At 34.7% G+C, this 23183-nt stretch overlaps 1 protein-coding gene across 5 annotated transcripts in view; it reads right to left on the bottom strand.

Moving 5' to 3' along the window:
* The window catches only part of LOC127064768 (protein qui-1), a 52331-nt gene that overhangs the window by 6681 nt on the left and 22467 nt on the right, over nucleotides 1-23183 (bottom strand). For 4 of the 5 annotated variants that reach the window (XM_050996348.1, XM_050996324.1, XM_050996331.1 and 1 more), the window contains 10 exons: nucleotides 5161-6555; nucleotides 4543-4622; nucleotides 4225-4347; nucleotides 3969-4111; nucleotides 3035-3195; nucleotides 2531-2935; nucleotides 1707-2464; nucleotides 1089-1622; nucleotides 763-1003; nucleotides 14-672 (listed from right to left, as the gene is read on the bottom strand). In XM_050996348.1, coding sequence (XP_050852305.1) covers nucleotides 14-672; nucleotides 763-1003; nucleotides 1089-1622; nucleotides 1707-2464; nucleotides 2531-2935; nucleotides 3035-3195; nucleotides 3969-4111; nucleotides 4225-4347; nucleotides 4543-4622; nucleotides 5161-5269 — 3213 coding nt within the window. In that variant the 5' untranslated portion in view covers nucleotides 5270-6555. Of the gene's footprint in view, nucleotides 1-13; nucleotides 673-762; nucleotides 1004-1088; nucleotides 1623-1706; nucleotides 2465-2530; nucleotides 2936-3034; nucleotides 3232-3968; nucleotides 4112-4224; nucleotides 4348-4542; nucleotides 4623-5160; nucleotides 6556-23183 lie in introns of those variants that run through there. The other variant, XM_050996355.1, reaches the window with a different exon arrangement.

Raw genomic sequence — 23183 nt, forward strand, 5'->3', positions numbered from 1 at the left:
GATTTAGAATTACCTTCACAGACGTAACATCCGCAGAAGGGTTAGCAGGTAGCGTTTTAATGAGTCTACCACTGTGTATATCGAAAACGGAAACTCTGCCCTCTATACCACCAGCAATGGCTCTTCTACAATCTCTAGCAAGACATAAACTTCTAACAGGACCTTGATGTCCTCTTAATGTATGTATCTCCGTTCCAGTAGCTAAAGATCTTAAATAGAGTTTTTGATCTTCGCAAGCAGTCAGCAAAAAGACAGAATCTGCCGATACATCGAGATTGGCTACAGGGGAAGGTAACGTTATGCTGTTGAGAAGAGTAAATGTTTCTAAAGACCATAAGCAGACTGTTCCATCGGTCGATCCAGACACAAGAACTTCTCCTGCTGAATCTACGCGTATAGCAGTAACGGGTCCTCTGTGATGATCAATTTTTACTAATACCTCACCAGTGAGTAAACTAGTTGCAATGATACTAGAATCTTCCCCACCGCTCACAATAATGGAATTATTTATAGCTGCTGTCAACGTAAGAACAGGTGCTATGTGTTCACAAATTCGTCGTTTCAACGATAATTCTTTCATATCCCAAACGATAATGGAGGTATCTTCGGAACCAGTGAGTAAATATTGAGATTGTTGCGTAATGGCTAAACACGATATCGGACTAGAATGACCTAAAATATAATATTTGTTATAAATCATTCATGAATCTTTTTGGACCGAACGAATATGTGGAAAAAAGATACGTGTTATATAATTGATACCTTTAAAAGTATGTACTAGTTGACCAGACATAACGTGCCACAACTGAGCATCTCCTTGAGGTGGAACAACCACAACGTGTTGACCCGATGGCGCAGCTTCGACTAGACGGACTCCTTGTGGACAAGACAAAGCACGAATTTGAAGAGGTAGAGGAGGTTGAAGCCAACCATTCAAAGGAACTAAAAGAGGTGCGGTATAGCCATCGCACCATGCCATTGCTGCCATGACCATTCTGCTTACCTTTGTACGAATATAAGATCGATTAATGTTACAGGTTTTTTTAAATTAAATACAAAAAAAGAAAATAAAAATATAAATCCCTTACAAGATCTCCACCATCGTCTGCGACTGGTCTTAGCCAACAAATAAGTTGTGCTCCAAGCTGAAGCGGGTCTCTAGTAAGTACGTCGCTTGATTTCCTAACGGCATAATATACCAACTCCAAATCTCTTTCCAACAGATATCTCCTTGCATGTTCGAGTACACATCGCAAATAACTCACAGAAATCATTTGTACACCAGCTAAAAGAAAATCAAAAGCACAGACAGCCAATCTTTTGAGTTTATCAACATCGCCAGCTCGTAGCAAGTGAAGCCACGCTTCTTCGACGTGCCGTAGGGTATATGTAATATCCTGCGATTGCGGAGCGCTTTGAAAAGGTGTTTCCTTTGCGGGTGGTTCTATAGGACCCTGCGGTGACTTTTCCTCGCTATCTTCGGTTTCTTCCGCAAAAAATAGATTTGCCAGTTCCGCGTGATACATTCTCGATACGTCCTGATTCGAAAGATATCTCTTCCTAGCGACTTCACGACTCAACCAACGCCAGCCAAACATTAATCTGCCGCTCATTACTCGTACCTTTATTACGTAAATAAACGAACTTGTATATTATGATAAAACAGAAGAAATCTTTAATATCATAAATTTAATAATACTACCAACCCTTAATAAGGGAGCCAAAGTTCTTCGGACTAAACACCATGTAGCGAAATTATATTGCCCCAATGTTAAGGATAATGGATCTTCTCCTCCCGTGGGCATAATTAACTCGAGAATCTCAGTTTCGGAGAGACCGTAATCTGCGCATGCTAAAAGCGAACCAATTTTATTTGCTGCTCTTGGACCGACGAGCTTTTCCAGATTGTCTAAAGCTGATTCTATATCTGGGAGATTGCATCGCTTGTCAGATAGCTCAATAAGTATATCATTGCTTCTGAGTCTTTCTTTTTGAAGTGGAGTCAGCCGTAATGCTTCGGGTGGTACTGTAGTCGTCGCTATAAAATGTATTCCTTGGGGCAAGTTTAATGGCAACCATGATAAAGCAGCAACGATATCGCATTCCAAAGGGTGAAGGCGATGTAGATCGTCCACCATAACGATTAATTGTTCTGACAGAGGTTGTGCTTCGATACCACGCATTATTTGACTGAACCAATTATTCAAGTACAAAGGATCAAAGGAAGCATCTCGTGGAAGATTACCGTCGTTGTTACCCGATAAGAAGCCAATGTGTTCACACAAAATCCGTAGAAGCTCTAAGCTATAAGCCGACTTTGGCGTTGACGTACAGAGCCGTACAACTCTCAAAGTCGGTTTACCGAACCATTCTGGTACACTTTCATATATTTTAGCAAGTATAGAAGATTTGCCAGAAGCTTTGGGACCCCATATTAAAATAGGACCATGTTTTTGATCCATTCCTAAAACAATTTATAATAATAATGATCAATATATTCATCTTAAACCAACATTTTGACAAAACTCACCGGACATCAAAAGTTGTTTTATACGAGTGATAGATCCATCATCTTCTTCGGCGGGTTTTATTTCGCGCAGCAATGACAAGTGCGCCATACTTTCGGCGTAAACTTCCTGAACCATTTTCTTCCGACTTTTAATCTCTGGATCGATCTCTATCGAAGCATTAACTAAATTTTGTAGTCTCTCAAGAACGAATCGTCTAAATTTATTCAGATAATTATCATGGGAGTCGTTGTCTGTGTCTATGCCGTCTGCTTTATAGTCAACCTCAAGGTGAATCACGTTCTCAGCTGGTAAACAAGACTCGATGTGTGACCGGAAGCTCGTAGCACCGGGACTGACCTTCGGAACATCTTTACCAGTCCAATCTCTAATAATAGCCATAATTCCATTCCCATCTTCATCAAGATCTAGAAAGTTATTCGCAGATTTCAATATATTTTCGCTCCTCAAATAATAAATTAAATGCGGTGCAAATAAGTCACGAAAAAGAAAATGTAAAGATTTACTTAGGCCGTATTCCAATTGTCGTTCCGTCGTACTCTTCAACACGTTTTGGACTTCCTTATTGTCTGGTTGGTCAAGGATTATCGATTCGGCTGCGATTCTTAAAATTTTCCTCAAATTCGATTCCTGAGCCGATTGCCAATCGTCTTGTGCCGTTTCCACACTATCGGTCAGCATGCAAGGCATCGATTCATCTTATCTTGCGGTCACATTGGAACCAGTCAAGTTGAATTAAATCAGAACTTTTATCAAGCTCTACTAAAGTTAACGTCGATCGAACGTAACGGACGAAACAGTATTTTTACGAGCGCGGTAAAAGCGATTTATAAAATGTTCTTTTTATTTATTCAAACCTTTTTAACTTAAATAAGTAACGATACGTTTTTTCAAAGTGTCTATCAAATATACGAATCCCATATTACTATTGTCCTTTTCTTTTTCCCTATCTCCAACCTCAAAGCTTTCAGTTAAGCTTATAAATATGCATGCAACTTTGATCAACTTTTGAATTAGCATATCAGTTAGTTGAATGCACGGATTTCCGAGGCAACATTATTTTAATAGATTTTCCATCACGTTTTTTCTTTCACGTCAAATAGAAAGTAGCACTCTGTGCGACGCAAAATTAATTTAGAAAGTCCAGTTAATACCGTTGCAACTTTGAGAAAAAAGAAATATACGTATATATAATATATAAAATGACGTTGCGAATACATTATCCCGACAAGTACAGATGTTTCCTTTTTTGTGAGGATAAACTAAAATCTTTTAGAATTCGAAGTGAAAGAGGTTGAAAGGTGTACAATCAACGGAGGAAGTGAATTGCAGTCTGAAAGTTACAATCTGAATGAAAAGTTAAAAGTGGAAGAGAGAATGTTTATATAAGACGCCTTTACGGTTCTGTAGTTTTTCAACCAAAACTGAGTTGCGCATTACCTAGAAGCTTTCAATGTATAATAACGGCCATCTTGCACATAGTACTCGTTTAGCACGGAACAGCAACCGAGAAGAGCATGGAAAGTTTCTTCCTCGAACTTGGTAGGTACCCAACCTGTATTGTAATCGGCTCCGGCCAGTAGCTTTAAAAATGTTGATAAACGTGAACAGACGTTGATAAGAGAAGAAAGATCAACGGATTGATTTTTACAAGCATGTATCCTTTCGAGTATTTGATCGAGAATAAGAAACTCACCAGCAAAAAACAACCTCGGGAATGTCGATGAGAAGCGTTTATTTCTTCTAAAAAGAATTCTGCCAGCCTTGGATTGGTATCTGGGTTTTTGCTGGTTCCATATTGCATGTCAACCAACAATACCTATATACAAAATATTATAATTATTATTATTAATTTCATTTACCAAAATTGTATTACAAATGATCCACGTAATAGCATTTACAGAATAATGTAAAGTATTTTCAACTGGGAATTTATTCATCTAATGTAATGCAACGAGTATTTCGAGCGTGCATAATCTGGTCAAAATTAGTGTTAATTGGTGGAATAATTTACCTCAATTCCCATATCATCATAAATCGATTGTAATTCTGGACCCACTACCTCCAACAGTTGTTTCCTTTCCACAGAAAATTCTATAGACGAATTATTATTTTATTATTAGAATTTTTATTTGTAAGATTTTGTTACGAACAACAAATACGTATTTCCGCTTTTTCCTCTTACATTTTTGGACTACTAGTATAACGCTCTTTCATTTAAAGGAAAAGAAATGAAGCGAATTTCATGAAAACACGAGAAATTTTATCATCGGCAAATTTATCATGCGTGCGATCGAGAAAGTTTAACGTGAGAAATAGCGAACAAAGAAAGGCCCTTTGTAAAGAGCAAACAATTTAATTAGATTAGATTGAAGCGTTTCTATAGTCTCTTAAATAGTGCTCTTATCGTTCGAGAATTCAAGTATAATTTTATCGATTTAGTGCTATAGTGGTTTTCATCCTTTCAATCGGTTCTCCACGGTTTCACTTTACTGCAACGATCAAGATTAAGATCTACGATCTTCTTCAAACTAAATTAACGATCCTATTCGCGTGTTTTATTATTAAGTTTCTTAAATCATATAAACTTTCCAATACTATTTCTTATGTATATTTTAAACTTAATACTCACCATCCCTTTCGCCAGCAATAAATATCTTGATAAGCCTTGGAGAAGGTAGATGAGCCGGTGGTAAACCACCCTTGACCACCCCAGCTATAAGTTCGACTTCGAGATTCATTTCGAAACTACTAAATTATTAATTAGATACTGATTTCTTCTTTTTTTCTTTTTTTATTTTCCGTAAATAAATTTCACGACTACGTTTAATGTATCTAACACTTCAATTACTTATTAAGACAGCGTAGACTTCATTTTCAATATTTAAATACGTATTCTCGATGAAACACGAATTTTCCAATAAGTAAGAGAACTTTCACGTTCACTTAAAAAACGTCATTTATTCTCCCTGGGCTTCAACGCATTTACCAGTTCTTTGCTATCCGAAGCTTTTTGCCCCTTCTTTTATCTTGTTTTTATTTCTTTCTTTCTTTCTCTCCTCTTCTTTTCCCGTGGATAAATTGACGCACTTTAAAAGGGTGGACGTACCGGATAGAAACTCTCTTTTCCCTAGATCGACACTCGAGACTTCCTTTTCAGCAAGTATACATATGTTCTTCTTCACCTACCCCCTTTCCTTTTTCCCTAAGGTGTTCACACGGTGTTCCTTCTCTTCCTCTTTTCTTTCTTGTCCTTTATCACGATAGCTTTCAAGATTCGTAGCAATCTACTCGAATAGGTACGGACGTAGACTTTTATACTTATTAATAATATTAATATATCCTTGCGTTACTATTGATCAACAACGTTCAAATATAATATAAATTATCTTTTTCTTTCTCTTTTGGACAGTAATGTGCGTGTGTGTGTGCTCTCTTTATTGTTTAACAATTAACTTTCGATAAAGATCTATGCAATAGTGTACGTGTATACATATAGGTATTTATATACATATATTTAATGCACGATAATCTTTTCTTCGCGCATTTATACTGCCGACTTAAGTATTCACTAATTAGGTAACTTTGTTCTAGGATTGTCTTCGCTTCTGGTCACATGTAACGTTTTACATTAAACTTTATTGTGCAGTTAGGCGATTCTTTCCCTACATTATTATTATATTTTTTTTTTTATATTTTGCTCGAATAAAAGATCGTCGCACGATGCGTCTTTGATGTGTGTGTGTATATATATATATATATATTTGTATATATATATATTTTTTTCTCCTTTGATGTGCTGTCGACTTCCTTACGTGAAATACTTTTCCCTTTGCGCCGTTTTCAAAAATGGCTTCGTTGACGTCTATACTGGAGCTCCGGTTCTTATAGCCGAATCGTATGAATTCACATGAATTCCCATCGTTATTCGTTATGTCCTGGTAGATCTTATTTTGGCAATGCCATTAGAATCGCAAAAAGGGGGTCCCTAACCCCGTTCTGATGATGCATAATAAAAGCTTTACATCTGTAACAAATTTTACAAAAATCTACAATTAGAGGAAACAACTATATTATTATAAAAAAATATATATATCCTTTTTCTTTGAAGTTTTCATAAGAATTTTTCTCAACGCAGACAGCGAATAGAAGTTAGAATAAGATAGAAATGTATAAAAAAGGGGAAAAGAGTAGAAGAGATGGAATAGAGGTAAAAAGAAAGAGAAATGTGAAAGAAAAAGATAGTAAATGGGAGGAGAATAAAAATATACAGAATGAAAGAGATTAAAAACAAGTTGTACGAGGCAATCAAAATTAAATAAGATCATAGTGGAAAGAAATTTCTCTTGTGGGATTTACAACATTTTGTGAAATATGTATTTAAATAAACATGAAAAAAAAAAGGAATATGAAGCTTTGAAGGAAGATTAATCTTTTATTTTACTTAATTAAACGTTTCCGTTTCTTCTTAAATATCCACGATGAGAGTAACACGCGAAATACGGAGCTTTGATATATCTCTTTGAAAAAATGTAAATTCATTCATGATATGAAAAAGAAAAAAGAATAAATAAATAACATAATTAATTCATGAAATATTTCAATTTAAATTAAAATGTACGTTTGTGATATATCAGCATAATCATACAAAGAACTGATAGTCGTTTACAAGCAATAGATATTAAAATCGACAGCGTGACCTAATTCTTAAAACACGACAATAAGATTATTATCAATATAAAGGATGAAAAACGAGATTAAAAAAAAAAGAAGTCTAAGAGAAGGGAAGACGAAGAAAAATGAAAAGAAATCCGCAAGCTACCTTGTAATATAATAGCTACTATCTTCAATATTTCTAGAGGACATCTTCTGACTGATGATGGTATGTTTAATTTAAAAAAGGAAAGGAAAAGAAAAAAGAGAAAAAAGAAAAAAGAGATTGGAACACTAACGCTGATAGATAAATCCACCAAGAATACGACTGTAATCGTTCGCTCGTAGTTAATTTTTTATCTCTTACAAAACATGAAATAAAAACCGATATTATTGAAAAATCAATGAACGTTAATTTGCAATATTCCATATTTCCGATTCCTCTTTTACTTCACATGCATATGTGCGTATACATATATGGTTAAAACCAATGTTTTAAACAGAAACGCATATAATCCCCCTATTACGAATTTAATATCAAATTATATTTACGATCGATGTCGGTACTGCCATTAAATAATACCGCTTCAATTTCGTACTTTTCTTAACGAAATTTAAAAAATCCAGCGTTCTAAAATCCAACTTTAATTAATTTCTCATTGTATTATTGCTCACAGTTCTTCACTAATTCGTTAAGCCTACAAAGGGATTTTCATAATCGCTTCTAACTTCGATATCGCGAACTTATTTATAGTATCTTTCCACTATTTTAATTAGTATTCGTTATGAAAAACAAGGACATAAGATCTCGGAATTTCATAACCATTACTTAACGACACGATATTAATAGAGCATCCGATATTACCGATTTCCTATCTCTTTCTCTCTCTTTCTCTTGGCACATTTTCATGACACACTTTTCCAAGAAGAGTTCTTCGAGTTAAACGATCCAATGCTTTCTCTACGACCACTTCTCTTGATCTCTTTTCTTACCTCTCCCTCTTTCTTTCATTCCCATATTCCTTTTTTCAAGATTCTCGATTGTCTCGAGGATAACGATGCAGATTCGGAAAAAAAGAAACATTTGCTGAAACAGCGAATCGCGTAACGATTCGGTTTTCCCATTATCCATAATAGAAACGGATTTTAAGCAAAAAAGAAAGTGTAATCGAAGAAGGGATACGAACAATGCTTGAAAGATGCGAGAGGGATGAAATGAAAGGAGAAAATCCTGGAATGTGAAACCGAGGGTTGCTCTGGGTAACGAACTTAAACAATTCCCTCTTTCTCTCGTTCTTTCTCTCACCCCTCTTCTTTCTAACACCACCACTTTAGGAAAGATCATTTGGCATTGTACTTATATAAGAAATCTACCATTGTTCGTCAAGCAAAGAAATATTTCACTAAGAATGATAGAAAACTATGAAAATTCTTTTCGGAAAGGGACGACTGCCTTCTTAGAAATTCCAATAGACAAAGATATTATACTATTTATTAGACAACCCTGACACAAAGCGAAATATTTATTATATATTGACTATTTTTATTTTACAAAATACTTAACACAAATACTAACGAAATAAATAAAACTATAATATTAAAAGTAATCAGATAATAAGAATTTTCAAATATCCTGTCTTATCCGCTGAATTTTCACTATTGATTTTATCAAATCGTTAATTTTGCATTAAAATAAAGCGAAATGAAAACGTTAAAGAGAAAAAAATCTTCTCAACTGATACTATCAAAGTAAAACGGTAAAAATGTTTTATTGCTATAAATAAGACGATTTCCAATTCCAAAGACGCTTAATATCTCTGTGAGTGTATCTTTTTTTTTTTTTTTCTTTCGTAGAAGCTTGCGGTGATTCTTTCGCTACGGAGAAGATGAATACATAAATAATGTACGTTTCCACTGGCAAGAAAAATATTTATAGGCTTTTAGGTCGATCAAAACGTGGCCGTATCTTATATTAAAAATGATTAGATGCATGTAGATGTGTACAAAAAAAGAAGGAATAGAAAAATAATTTCGCATAAAGATCATTCTTCATCCTTTTTCACAAATAATTCTTTCTTTTTTTTCTGACAATACCTTGCATGCTTTAATGATATATGTTCGTTCTAAGTGAATGATAACGTGTATTACGTCTCATGCCGCAGAAATAAAACCGAGCGTTTGTCTGTCTGTCAGCATAAAACTTGAAGCAAAAAAATATGACTTTACGATATATCGCAAATTCATAAACTAATTTTCTATCGGAAAGAAACGATGTTCATTCGTAACAACGACCGTTGTTACGACTGGTAGTCTATTGTAGGTATGTATCTCGCAAAGATTTTTCCATTGAAACGAAATATTTATTTTCCTATCGCTGAATCGTTCGCAGGAAAACGTATGACCGAACTACAAAAAACGTAACATAGTACTGAACACGCAACACAATAGCTTTGTCATGGAACAAAGAAGGAAAAACTACTAGCCAGTAACGGTATAGTAGTTTATAGATTTTAACAATACGTTACTATCAATATAAAAAAATATAATTTGATATTTTGGATAATATCGAACAGCTGTATAAAATATATTCGAATATTGCACGATTTATAAAATGCATTCGTATTCTTTTATCGAGAGGTTTGTAAATTTCTTCGATCTGCTAATTCTTATTCGAAAACTTAAAGGAAATCCTCAAGTAAACATTGGAATTATGTTAATATATGAAGAGGACAGAATTATACTTTACAATGAAAGACATCCGCTTTATCGGTATGCGCTACACGACGTTGCCTCGTCAAAAATCGCAAACTTCTTCCAATCTTTTCGATAACATTTAAAGAGTCTTGAAATTTTTACCATTTTGTTCTTTAGCTCTTTTTTCCTTTCTTTTTAACTTTTGCTCTCGAAAATTAAATACTTAAAAAAAAGAACAATGGTGCGAAGAAGAAAGAAAGAAATGATTCGTGTATATAAATGACATACGCTCATTCCCATTTTGTTGAAAATGGATTTGAAAGGAAGGAATCGCACACATCGAAATGCTTGTATATCAAGCGTTCATTTCAAATCTAAACCGATTGTCATCGTACCGGTAAATTGACGATAAATACCGTCAGAAAATTTGTTCTCCGCGAACCACGTCTATTGGGAATTGCTATCGGTTTTGATTGTATTTAGTGGCATCGATTCAGCGCGATTGAATCTATGAAAAGAGATTTAATCAACAAAAATCAAATACAAAACAGTATTATAAAAGTACAATGAAAGACTAAAAAAGTGAAATTAGAAACGTATTTTCATATTTCAATCATAAAAATACATAATATAGTACGCTCTACATATATTTTAATTTTTCGAGAAATTGTGAAATATTTTCAAAATCTTGCATTTAGAAATCGTGATACGATATCGATTACAATTTGATATCGACATTCGTGTTTCTACTAAGAAGAAAAATATTCGAAATGAAAACTATAAAAACATCGAACTTTTCGAAAATATTTATTTTTACAAGACTACGTTTTGACTGGCCAGATGATTCGAGCAAATAAATGAAGTAGATAAGTAAATAGTCATTCAAGTGGTAGTACGTTCGAACAGAATGAAATACCTCTCTTGTTAATCTTTTTGCAGAGTAAATTTTTGTTGAAATAAAATAAAGTTACTATTGGTACATACACAAACGTACGGAAATAACGAGGAGAAAAATACCAAAAAAAATATTCGAGAAAAATTCAATGCTTCTCCATTGGACGTTTGAGACACAACTGTTTGAAAATTTTTTAACGACAAGATTCTCACGTTAAAAGGACCATCTTTATGTGCATATAGTCTGTGAGAACGGTTTTTACAGGACAATTTTTCTTCTTTTTCTCTTTTCTTTTTTTCTTTTTTTTTCGTTACAAAGAAAGACGCGACGTGAGGATAAAATCGTTCGTTGGCCAGAGAAGAACGGCCCTTATATAAATGTAAGTATACGTAGTATAGTACGAGCGAAAAAGGTCACAGATCGCCTTCTGCGTGCGTGTCTGCATTTACTCCGATGATCGATAGCGGCGAAACGTTTCAGGAAAGGCGGGCACGATCGGGCCGCGGTACTCGATCTTCTCGGTGAGCACGTTCTCGAGAATGACAGCGTCGTGCTTTAATTTGAACCTTAACGAGAAGCTTCCCAGATCTGATCTGAAAAGCTCGCATTAATGGAGTTCATCCTGTAAAAGATTTAATCGGCTTTTCATCGGGAAATCAACAAATCGTAATTCAAATCATTCCTTTTACTTCGTAACCGATGCCATTCGAAAATTCAAACTCCTGAATTAATTTTGATGTTTGGAAACTCAAGAGTAAGTTTGTCATCGATCGCAAATATATACATTGGTACTTCTATATACATATGTAGGTATATACATAGAATTAAACGAGTGTATTGAAGCCATGGTAAAATTTAATGCCGCATACATTCGAAATAATTAACGCTTATGTTAGAAAGGACTTGCTTGTCCCATCGATCGACGTCGATACGAAGAAGAAACAAGGGACTTTCGAATATAACGCACGGGAACGGTTTTCCTAGAAATGGACGAGGACACGATAAACAGGTTCCTTTTGTTGTCTTATCTGAAATATGTCGATCGACGTTTATATTTATTCTTCGTTGCTTTCGACAATACCAAAAGATACGAGGGTGTAGCCAAAATAGCAAGATAACGATGATTCGTCGATACGATCTCCTTTGATGTAAAGACATGAAAAAACTTTAATTCTTTTTTGCTTCTCGTTTACCTATACATATATTTATATAAACATACATACATATATATATATATATATATATATATATATATATATATACACACACGCTCGAAGAAGAATTTCGAATCATGTTTTTGGAAAAGGGAACAGTATCAGCAACCACGTAGAAATATCCACTCGCGCGTGAATAGTATTTCGTTCGTAAATAGCACGATAACGGCCAGTATATAACCTGCATCCGCTTTGTATTTCGTCCTTTCTACAAAATCCTATCCTATCCAACCTGCTCCAAAGCAATCTACGCTTTTTCTTAGAATATCAACATCCGAACGAGCGTTTCTCCTTTATATTCGACACGAAATACGAATGAGGTAAAGGAAAAAGAAAATTGTATTGCCACCAAGTTGAAAAGCGAAATGGCGAGAATCGGATAACAAAGAAAAATATCCTGGTAAAAATACAATTTCGTAGTAGAGAAAGATGTTCTCACGATGCCCGATCGATGACGGAACTTCATCAAATAACTATATCTCAATTCTTTCTGAATCCAAAAGAAATACCACAGATATCCTATGTGTGAGTGTTAAACCCGAATAGAATGTGTTACGAGTGCGAGCCAAATATTTGTTGAGTTATTGCCTCACCAATATCGAGAATCCGTAGTATTTCGAATAATAAAAAAAAAAAAATTTCTCTTGGGAAAGGTAGGGCAACAAATAAATTCTCAAAAAAAAAAGAGAAAAAAAGAGGAAAAAAAAAGAAAAAATGGGGTTAAGCGACGAAACGAAGCATCAAGTGTTACTGGAATAACGCGGTCGAATGGATATACTTATGTATTTACGTAGTCAAAAGGATGGGCCTACCGTTCATACATATTCGTATGCTCGCGCGCGATATGTGTACGTTGGATCAATGAATTCTACGAGGTCAAACGGATGGGGTTGTATCGAGAAAGCAGAATTGTGCTGCATCAGCCAAGATCAGAAGACTGGATACGAGTTCATCGCGGATGAAAGATCATTCTGTACAAAGGGACGAGCCACGATGCGATCATCGATGCACCTCTCTACTTCTCTACCCTCCTCCCTCTTTTTGACGTTCGTTTGATTTTTACTTTATACGATCTACATATACGCTCACAGTTTTATTCTTTTCAAAAAATAATTTCAACCTTTCTGCCATCTCTATCAAATATTTAAAATTATTGAGAACATCTACGATTCTGACGTCTGTTACGTTGCAAAAGTAATTGAAACTTTGATAACTGAACTTCTAGTAAATCTAATCTTTTAACATAAAAAAGAAATGTATATTTGAGAGAAGTAAACAAAGAAAATTGGAGCTACCTACGCGTTTGAAAGCATTTTCAATGTTCCACTTTCTTTTCTACAGAAACAACGGAAGTGTGGCTGTTGAAAGAAACAAGCAATAGTACTAGAAACGTTGGTAACCCGCAAAAGAAATTGCGGGTCAAGTTTGCAACGACTTTTTCTCTTTCTCTCTCTCTTTTCTACTATTTCTCTCGTCTGGGTTTTCGTTCGCCAGGCATCCGTTTCTCGAGTTTTTCAGTTTTGCCTCACAGCGGAAAGTGGAACTCGCAGTTTATGATCAGTCAGGTCGAGGATGAGGGCGGTTCTCTCCGAGAGTTATACATATACGCGGTCGGTAAGAGAAGTAGGAGAGGTTAAAGGAATAGGAGTGGAGGTGAAGACGAGGGTAGGTAGTAGGGAGCAACACGTGGCTAGGGGGTCGATACCACAACCAAGGGATTTTACTCTGCAACCTTCTTGTGTCTCTTGCGCGGTCACCGCGAATAGATACCCCACCTACTCTTTGCCTCTATCTTTCTCTCTCCCTCTCCTCTCTTTCTCTTTCTCTCTCTCTCTCTCTTCTTCTCCTCTCTTCGTCTCTGTCTTTCCTAAGTCGTAGGAATTAGACGCTCCACCTTTTTAGCGGACGAGCGAGTGACCTGCCAACCAAACACACCGGCAGCTCTGTAGTAATCTGCCAGATATTTCCCTCTCTCTCTCTTTCTCTCTCTCTCTCTCTCTCTCTTTCTCGTTCACTCACACACACATACGCAAGAAAATGCGACAGATACGGTCCCTTTTCGATCTTACTCATGCGAATAATCTGAGAGATAAACGAAGTAAGGAAGATAGATGGATGATTGGATAGACCTATTTGCTCTCTTTCGCGATGAATCGCGTACAAAACTATATGAGTAGTAACGCCGTCGGTGAAACTCCGATGAAACGCACGAGGAATAACAACTAACGCCGATCCAGAATTCCGACTGATTCGAGAAAGCACGAAAAAAAGAGAAGGAACGATGGATGATGGATGAATAAACATTCGTTTTCAATGATCGCAGTCAATGATAAAACGAACAATGCATTAATATCGTAGGTGTAAGCGCATAGAGTAAGCGGATTTAACGATGCGGACGCTCCAGGATATTACTTTAATTTAATAGGAAAATACGTGCCGCAGATTGGAATTGAAAGTTCGTTCGAAGTTGGACTTCGATGGAAAAGAGATCCGATGCTATTCAAAATAGGTCGAAATCCTGTCTACTCATTTCTCATTTTTTATTTTCCTGTTCGCCTCCTACCATCCGTTACATCAGTCGATAATCCTTTCTTATTTGTAGTTTCTATGAATGGGTCATTAGAATAATACGGATCAGCGATCGCTGAATGCATTTCCTGCACTCGTTAACCTTCTTTCAATGAAAATAACGTAACGCGTATAATTTAAAAAAAATATATATATGGGCTTAACTGCGGTAAGTTTTTATAAAGAAAGAATAACAAAGATATATATATATATATATATATATATTTATTTATTTATTTATTTATGTATACACAAACACACACATTCATATACATAGGGCAAAAACGTATCTCGTATTTGTCGCGTGTCGGCTGAAAAATTTATAATTCTGTTCCGAATGTTCATCCCCTTGACTTTTCACGTCTTCTATAATCCTGAAAACGTAGTGTGGAACGTAATATCGCTTCGCCTTATGCCAAGAAAATGATGACATTCCGAGCTACATACATATGTACATGTCCGTCGGACATTCCCTCGTCGATGCGTCACGTTTTCTTCGTACGAGTCATTCTCGATCACGAACGTCGTTCTCAACATATACCCTCGTAAAATCTTGACATCTCCAACGACGCATTGACTCGCCGCCAAGATATTACGGTTTTCGTCGATACGTGATCGTTATTACTCTCATCGTTCTTCTACGAGTCGAACGAGAAATTTATGGTATTTCCACGTGGATGAAAATAAAACGAGGAGAAGTTAAAAAATAATTAGTACGAATTAAATTATACGAAGTTAGGAAAATCTAGGTCGCTGCTTGCACCACCGACAAATTTTATTCAATTCGTTGTTACTTACGAGCTTTATTAATTTCATAAATTACAATCTCTAAAATTATGTATATTCTTTAATTTTACACGTCGTACGTTCAAATCCGAACCTTCATAACAATCCAGAATTATCATGGAAAACTCATCTGAAAGATATTAAAGTAGACGAGACAAACAATGTTGGATTTCAAAATGATCCGTTGAGATTATTTACGTAACGTGCTTCTCAGCTCGATCGGTGCGTACCACTGCCGAGTTATAAACAGATTCAAGCGGTTTATGATTTAACATCCGTTATAGAGAAAGATACTTTTGATAAAATTAAAAGGAATCAATAATTCCCAACACGTCTCTCTTAATCTCGTATACGTTCTTAGAATGGCAGAGTGAATTCAATCGAAAGAGATTTATAACGAGAGAGAAAAAAAGAAACCCCTACATGAAACAGATCCGGTATATATTTAAAAAGTTTATCATATGATAATGAATTAATCGCTAAATTTTAACGCGAATTAATCGTTAAACGTGGTTGCAATTCTTTTAAGTAAACGGAATAAAGAGAAACCCATTTCGAAGGTTGTCTATTTAATTCAAGCGAACACTCGATAAACCGAGCAAAGTCTTCGACGTATTGATTTTGTTTCAAGTCCTTTGACTCGTGACAAGGACAACGGAAGATTTCGTTGCTCCTTATCCGACGTATTTCAATTGGTAAGACACCAACGGAAGGGATCGTGCTCTTTGACAATTTGAAAAACGTATCACGTTGATATATCGTGAGGGAAATTTTCAAAGTAGAAAATCCAAATATTGAAACATTTACGATTTTATTGAACAAATGTATAAGACACGACATTGTTAAGAAAACAAAACGTGTTGCAAAACTTGTGACATTCAAATCAAAGTTTCTGAAATTCGAACGAGGGGACAATGACGTTTACTTTCTATTCTGCGGTGGTAGGTATATTAAAAAATGTCAAACGAGTTACGAACAACAAAAAACGAGAACTTTCGGCAGTTGGGTCATTTCGAAAGTCGTTTGAAACTTTTCTAGGAAAGGAACGAGGTCGTGCGCGTTGCCTATAAATTTGTCGATCTCGACCGCTGGAAAATTCACTGTCGTAGTTTTACTCTCTAAAAGCGCCGAAGGGTTCACTCATAGCGAATGGTTTCAAAGTTAACGAAATAATTTTGCATTCCTACCTTTCTACGTGAAATTCCACTACGAAGTAAAAAAAAAAAGAAAAAAAAAAAGATCGATATTTTACAGCTAGGCTATCATTAAAAATCTTAATTCCTCTCGTATCTGTAAATATAATGAAAGAAGGAAAAATCGTATTTTGAATTCCCCTACGATTTAACTGTATTACAAGTCCCTTCCAACCTAAGGGATCGTTAATCACGAAAGAGAAAGTAATTTCCTGAGAAAAGAAAAAGAAAATAGCAAGACGAGCGGGTAAGAAAAAAGAAAATCTCTTCGAGGGATCTCGCACGCGTAGACTTAGTCTCTTAGCACAATAAAAGCACGAGTTATAAGTCCTGAGCGAGCAATGAAATTGTAGACACAAAATTTCCCCTTATATCGTTTCTACAGTCGTTTCGCATAAATCCTTGAAAATAACTATACTACCTTCACGAGGGATTAAGTAAAAGTTAAATCGAAATAAGTCATGTACACGACGTAAAATTTCCTTCCAGTTGGTAAATCTAATTCCTAGATGAGTCGAAAGTTTCGTTTGAATGGTAGAACGTCGTTGAAAGTAATCCAGCATATGAGTACCTTTGCTTGTCTCTTTGTAGAGAAAAGAGAGAGAGAGAGAGAATATGCTACGGTTGGATTGATTAAACGGCTCGAGATAGAAGCGACTTTATACTCTCAGTTTTGAATGAGGATGCTAGGAAAAGATGATAATACTAAAAGAAAAGAACAGAAAATACAATTAAAAATTACATATCTAAATATCTACTTAGTTCTCTAATTAATTAGTACAATCATTGTTAAATAATCGTCGTACACTCCCGATGTATCTATACGAAAGTATTATTCTTTAGGTGTTGTTTCGGATACACTTTCAATTTAATATCGGTACGTAGCTATCTTCTAATCCTAGCCATAAATCCCCGAGAAGAAATCCATCGGAGAAAAAAAAAGTAATATCGATGGTATAAGCGCGACGATAAAAATAAAAAGAAGGCCGAAGCAACGGCGATGACCATGTTGATAATAATATAAATAACCTTAGTGTGGGGGCTGCGCCTTTCGATATGTATATGTATTCTACGTATGACACTATCATCGTTTTGCCATAAAAATATAGCGTTTTATCCTGACGAAATGAAATTTGCCGTGATAATTTTCCATCACGTGAAATTTCAATGTTACGAGTAATTCGTTATCTTTGTCTACGTATTCCTTATCTCGAAAATATTTCCAAGCGTTTATCTTCTTAGTTAACGTCGTCCGTTCCTATTGTAAATAAACATTTTCAAAATACTTCTTATATAGGTATATACAGAATGCACCAAGGACTGTTTATTGGATTAACATCTAGTTGGGAGAACTAATTAAATCACTGGTTAATCGTTTTAAGATGTAATACATTTTGCTTTAACGTGAATGAAATAGGAGGATTACGTTAGCAGTACCGCAAAAAGCCTTTTCCAAAGTACTAAAATGCGGGCTTAAAAAGGAGTCGCGATTCGGGTTAAATGAGATAAAGGATGGGTAAAAAAATGACTGAAACAAAATTGCTCTTTCATAATGCTATGTCACCTACTTTGGAAAGAGAGGGTAAAGTATAAAGGGTACTCACACGTGGTGTACAACGTGTGCGAGAAAAGATCAATAGCGTTCCACAGCGGGACACGGAAAAGTAGAGAAGGTCCGTGGAATATCGAAACCTTTTTGCCGGATGATTTTGTATAAAAGGAGAATGGAGAACGGAGGTAAGAAAAACTTCTCAAATACATAGATCTTGGTGAATACGTTTATCGAAAATAAAATACATATCATTCAATGACGATAGTCCGAAGCTCTCTTTATGCATGGTGATATAAATAACATAGGTTGTCCTATATAATGAAACTATACGTCGAGTTATATAAACCGAATAAGAATTTTAAATAGATAACAAATTTTACGGTCAACGATTAAACTCAAACGAACCTTAGCAGATATCTAAAAAAATAAAATCAAAAATCCGACATACCGAAGATGTTCGTTATTTCGTTTTTACTTCAGTAAATAATAACATTTTATTACGATTTACCTACCTGCTGAAATTTTTCCACTTCAAGAAATCTAAATATATTCACGGTAGGTACCCCGAATAACAGAATGTTCGTCTCCTATTAAGGTTTTCTCTTCGGAAGGAAAAGATTACGAGAAGAAAACGAGAGAACATTTTCTCGAAGAAGAATGCAAACTACGAAAGTGGTATTGCTTGTTAAGGAGTTAACAAAAGTTCTCTAACACTACCACATATCACAATAGAGAAATATACTTCAAAAATTCTTTAAATACCGATACCTCAATCGACGAATCTTTTTCGACAAATGTTAAAACACATCATTGTCTGTTCTTTCGATTTTATTGAGTTTTCGTTCTTTTAATCGACAACGAGTATCTCTACATTTACGAATATCAGCTGCATTTCAGAAATAACTCGGTGTTCTGTCTGATAGGCGAGCTTTAATATGGAAAGGGCACTACGAACTTTCTACACGTATTAAATGACAGGCTTCCATTTTACACATTTTTGTTGAAAAGAAAGCCATTAATCATCTCGTCGTCAAAATAATACCAAAATCATTTCTCGTGAGAAATTTTTTTTAACGTAGGCACCTATTTACATTTTTATCGGAATAAAAATAAAGAATCTCTCTTCTTTCTTTTTCTTTTCATCGTCGTTTTTTTTTTTTTTTAATGTATACGTTTATGAAAATGTCACGAAAATATAATTTTGAATTAACATTAACGTGATATACACGAAAGATACATAGGTAATATTTCTGACTGATTACATTTACGTGTTCCACTGTACTTTATTACTTTATTAAAAAAAAAAAAATGTTGACAAACATGATAGGAATAACGAGCCAACAATGAAACGAAAATTTCTCATTAAATTTTAATTAATCACCGATTTCAACTCAAGAATCTGCTTCGATTTCCAATTAGTACTAGGTCTGGCATAGTTAAAGCGCAAGCCAATCAACCTTCTCCCCGTTAATTTTATTCGATTAAAACGTGACGCAGCAACAAGGTAGAGCCAATAGATATCAAATTTTCTGCCTAACAATAAGAACGAGCACACTCTCGTTTGAGCCACGTAACTACACTTCAGTATCTACGACAAAAGATAACCGCGATCGAAGTCAAGATAATTACCCGTCGACTAACATCATTGAATTAAAACGTTCGTACCAAAACGAATCTTCGTTGTAACGTAAAAAACAACCTATTTAATTACTCCTTTGTCATCTTCATATTCATTGCATATCCTTACTTTTAGAAATCTTTTAAAAGGCTTAAAAATATCTATAAAAGACGAAAGATCTCGAAGCATTGAGCACGAAATTGAATGGCTAAAGAAGCGATAACTATGAATGATCAAAATTTAAAAGCATCCGACGTCGAGTAAAAGTCGTACAAATAAGTACGATAAAGTGAATCCGTGAAAAATGTATATCTTGAGGTACGAAGTAACAACAGACAATGACAATTTTTCTCTACTTATTGTTTCATAAATAAAACAAAACGTTTACGCAAATTTACCAAACTAAATAGATACAACTATGAGAAAGATAGATATACATCGTTGGTTCTTTCGCGATTTTAAAGTTTAGTAAATTCCAACTTCTACCTTTATATAATATAAGGGATAACGACGAAACAAGAGAATGAATATTCCTTTTATGTAATAAAAAAAAATAGTAAAAAATAGCGAGGAAATTTCGTATAAAATGTCGTTCCAACCGCGTTTAGGAAAAGTTAGTTGAACGAGCGAGAAAAGAGACGCGGAATTTCATGAAAAAAAAAAAAAAGAAAAAAGTATAAGCACAAACAGTCCTTTACACATAAAAAAAAAAAGAAGGAGAATATAAACCCAAGCCCAACTAATATTACAATGCTACGAAGACAAAGAATTAGTTGGATTATAAAGCTTTCTCTCGAAACCATCAGTAACTGGCAAGGAAACTTAAACTCCAAAGGGTTGATCCAGCATTCCGCGTCCTTGCAGTTAGGATAACTTGGAACTACCAAAAGTCGAACTCTGTGAGTTAGATCGAACCAAACTTCGTCACAGAGTTTTGAGCTTCGAACATGCATCACCAACAATTTGGTTCATCTTTGAAGATGAGAAATTCAAAGAATCAAAGAAAAAGATGGAAGAATAAACGTCAAAAGATTATCTCGCATTATGATTCTTTTATACTCGACCAACCTTCGACTCATTCGTGTCATCGACCAACGTAATTTCTCTTCCTTTCTCTCTCTCTCTCTCTTTCTTCTTTTTCCTTTCTATCGCCCTATCTTCCTTCCTCCCTTTTTGCTTCTATTTTACCTCGCTTCTCATTTTCATGACAAAAAGGGTTATTATTATCCTGTCTGTGCGTCGTCCATAGAAGAGTTTAATATTCACCACGAGCTGTGAGAGTTTTGTAAATGAAAGCTGATTGCCATGCTTCAAAATAAATTTAAAACAAATATATTGCATAATGCATTAAACTTTTTATTGCAAATAAAAAAAGAGAGTTAGAGAGAGAAAGAGAGAATGAGGAAATATATTTACTAAAAATTAGATTGAATAATTTAAAGATTTAAAGCTGGATAGAGAAGAGCAAATATTTAATGAATATTATATAAATCAATTTCTCGATACTTAACTAAATTGTATCATGAATTAATGATATACCATAAAGCCTCTCTTAGGTATATGAGTGATCATTGTAACAACCCGTTCGCGAATATATTTAAAGCTTTGATATCTCGTTGCATAGTCGTAACGTATATGCACATATCACATTACTGTACAGAATATCCAGTCTCGTTGAATTAATTTTACGATAAAAGGGATGGATGTTGCTGGAGTAATTTCAGACAGAAAGGGAAGTGTCGTAAAATGAAATAATTAGATACACAAAATAAAAGAAATAAAATATTAGAATGTAATTTAATACGTTTATATGTGAACAAAAGAAATATTAAAAATTTTATTAAGAAACAGAAGATCTATTGGAATAAATGATCACGAGAGAGAAAATGATAAATTTAACAGATCGACAACATTATTTAGATAATATAAAATAATATGGGAAAATCTCTACAGTTTCTATAATATAACGAGCACGTACTTACTAATTCAGATGTTCGTTTGTCGTATCGCAACGGACATCAGTTAACGCTAGAACATTTGGATATTTGAAAACTTTTCTCATATGTACAGAAATATATATCTCAAATGTACAGAAAGAACGATAAAATTGTTCGTGAAGATTGGCATGAATTTCTGTCGGTCGATTCTGTATGGCCTCCCTTGGAGTTGTGTTTGTAAAAACTCTATTTCTTCGAAAAAAAAAGAAAACTACATACCTTGTTTATCAAAAAACACGATATACCCCGCTATAATTTATCTCATCCTTTTTCTACGTCCACAACTTCTCGAACAATAATGAAAATAAATAAGCGATAAAACTGATTATGGAACTAAAATTCAAGGGTTTTCCTTAAAGTCTTGTAGATATTTTTAATTAATTAACGACGTTGAGTTCGCGATGAGAGAAAAGAAAAACAAGATTATTGGTATCGAATATAAGATAAATAATTAAAAGTGGATAATCCCGCGGTTTGGATTTTCCTTAACAAATCTAACGAGCCTTATCCGTATTACTATTATCATTTCTCATTACTGTTATCATTTCTCAATCTCTTTGAATTTCGCTCATAATAATTAAAATAACCGAGAGATCGTAATAATATATTTTCGTGAATGTATTTTACAAGTACTCAACATTTAAAAAATCCTCGTTAAGAGATTCTACTTCTTCACTTCCTTTTCTCTTACATTAAAGTTCAAAGGAAGATAATTGTAAAGTTTATGATAGAAATACTCCGACGATGTTCTCTTCGAGACAGTGTTTAGAACGAGTAAAGAGACTCGACAATTTCCCAAGAAGCACGTAGTTTCTAAAACATCTTCGGGATTTAAAGAAAACTATGAGATGAAAAATTCATACGTCGAGAAAAGCAAAGGTTTTGTAAATGCACTTTAAATGCCATTATGAACGACGCTATTTAGGATAATATTTAAGGTCGGAAATAGTAGAGCTATTGTAAAAGCTCGTGTCTATGATAAAATGTGCACGCCGCTAACGCGTACGACACGAATACGAATTCTGTATGGAGCCAATTGGGGCGACTCGGATCCCAGCCCACGCGCCATCGTAACGATCGGGACGTCCCATTTTCATAAAGGAAAGGGCACCCCTTGCATGTCAATTGTATGTCATATTCAGAAAACGCCAACCCTTGTCATAAACGAACCTGTCGTTTGTGTTCGTACGTATCGTCGAATATTCGATCAAAGACGTTATCGATAATATCTCGAACGATGTAAGAAAATTAACTTCTTGTTACGAATATAAACAGTAAGTTTTCGTCTTTAATTCTGATAACACGTTTTATACGATTAATAACTATTAACGAAAGGTTAATAACACTCTAATCTAAAAATATTTTCGTAAAGACGTACATATTTATATCTATAATATCATTAAACTGTCAGTCAAATATATGTATAACTCAGATTGCGTAAACTTAGATGTACTTTAATGGAATAGCGTTAACTCCTCTAAAACG

The sequence above is a fragment of the Vespula vulgaris genome, chromosome 1, assembly GCF_905475345.1.
Source record: "Vespula vulgaris chromosome 1, iyVesVulg1.1, whole genome shotgun sequence".
Taxonomy (NCBI): Eukaryota; Metazoa; Arthropoda; class Insecta; order Hymenoptera; family Vespidae; genus Vespula; species Vespula vulgaris.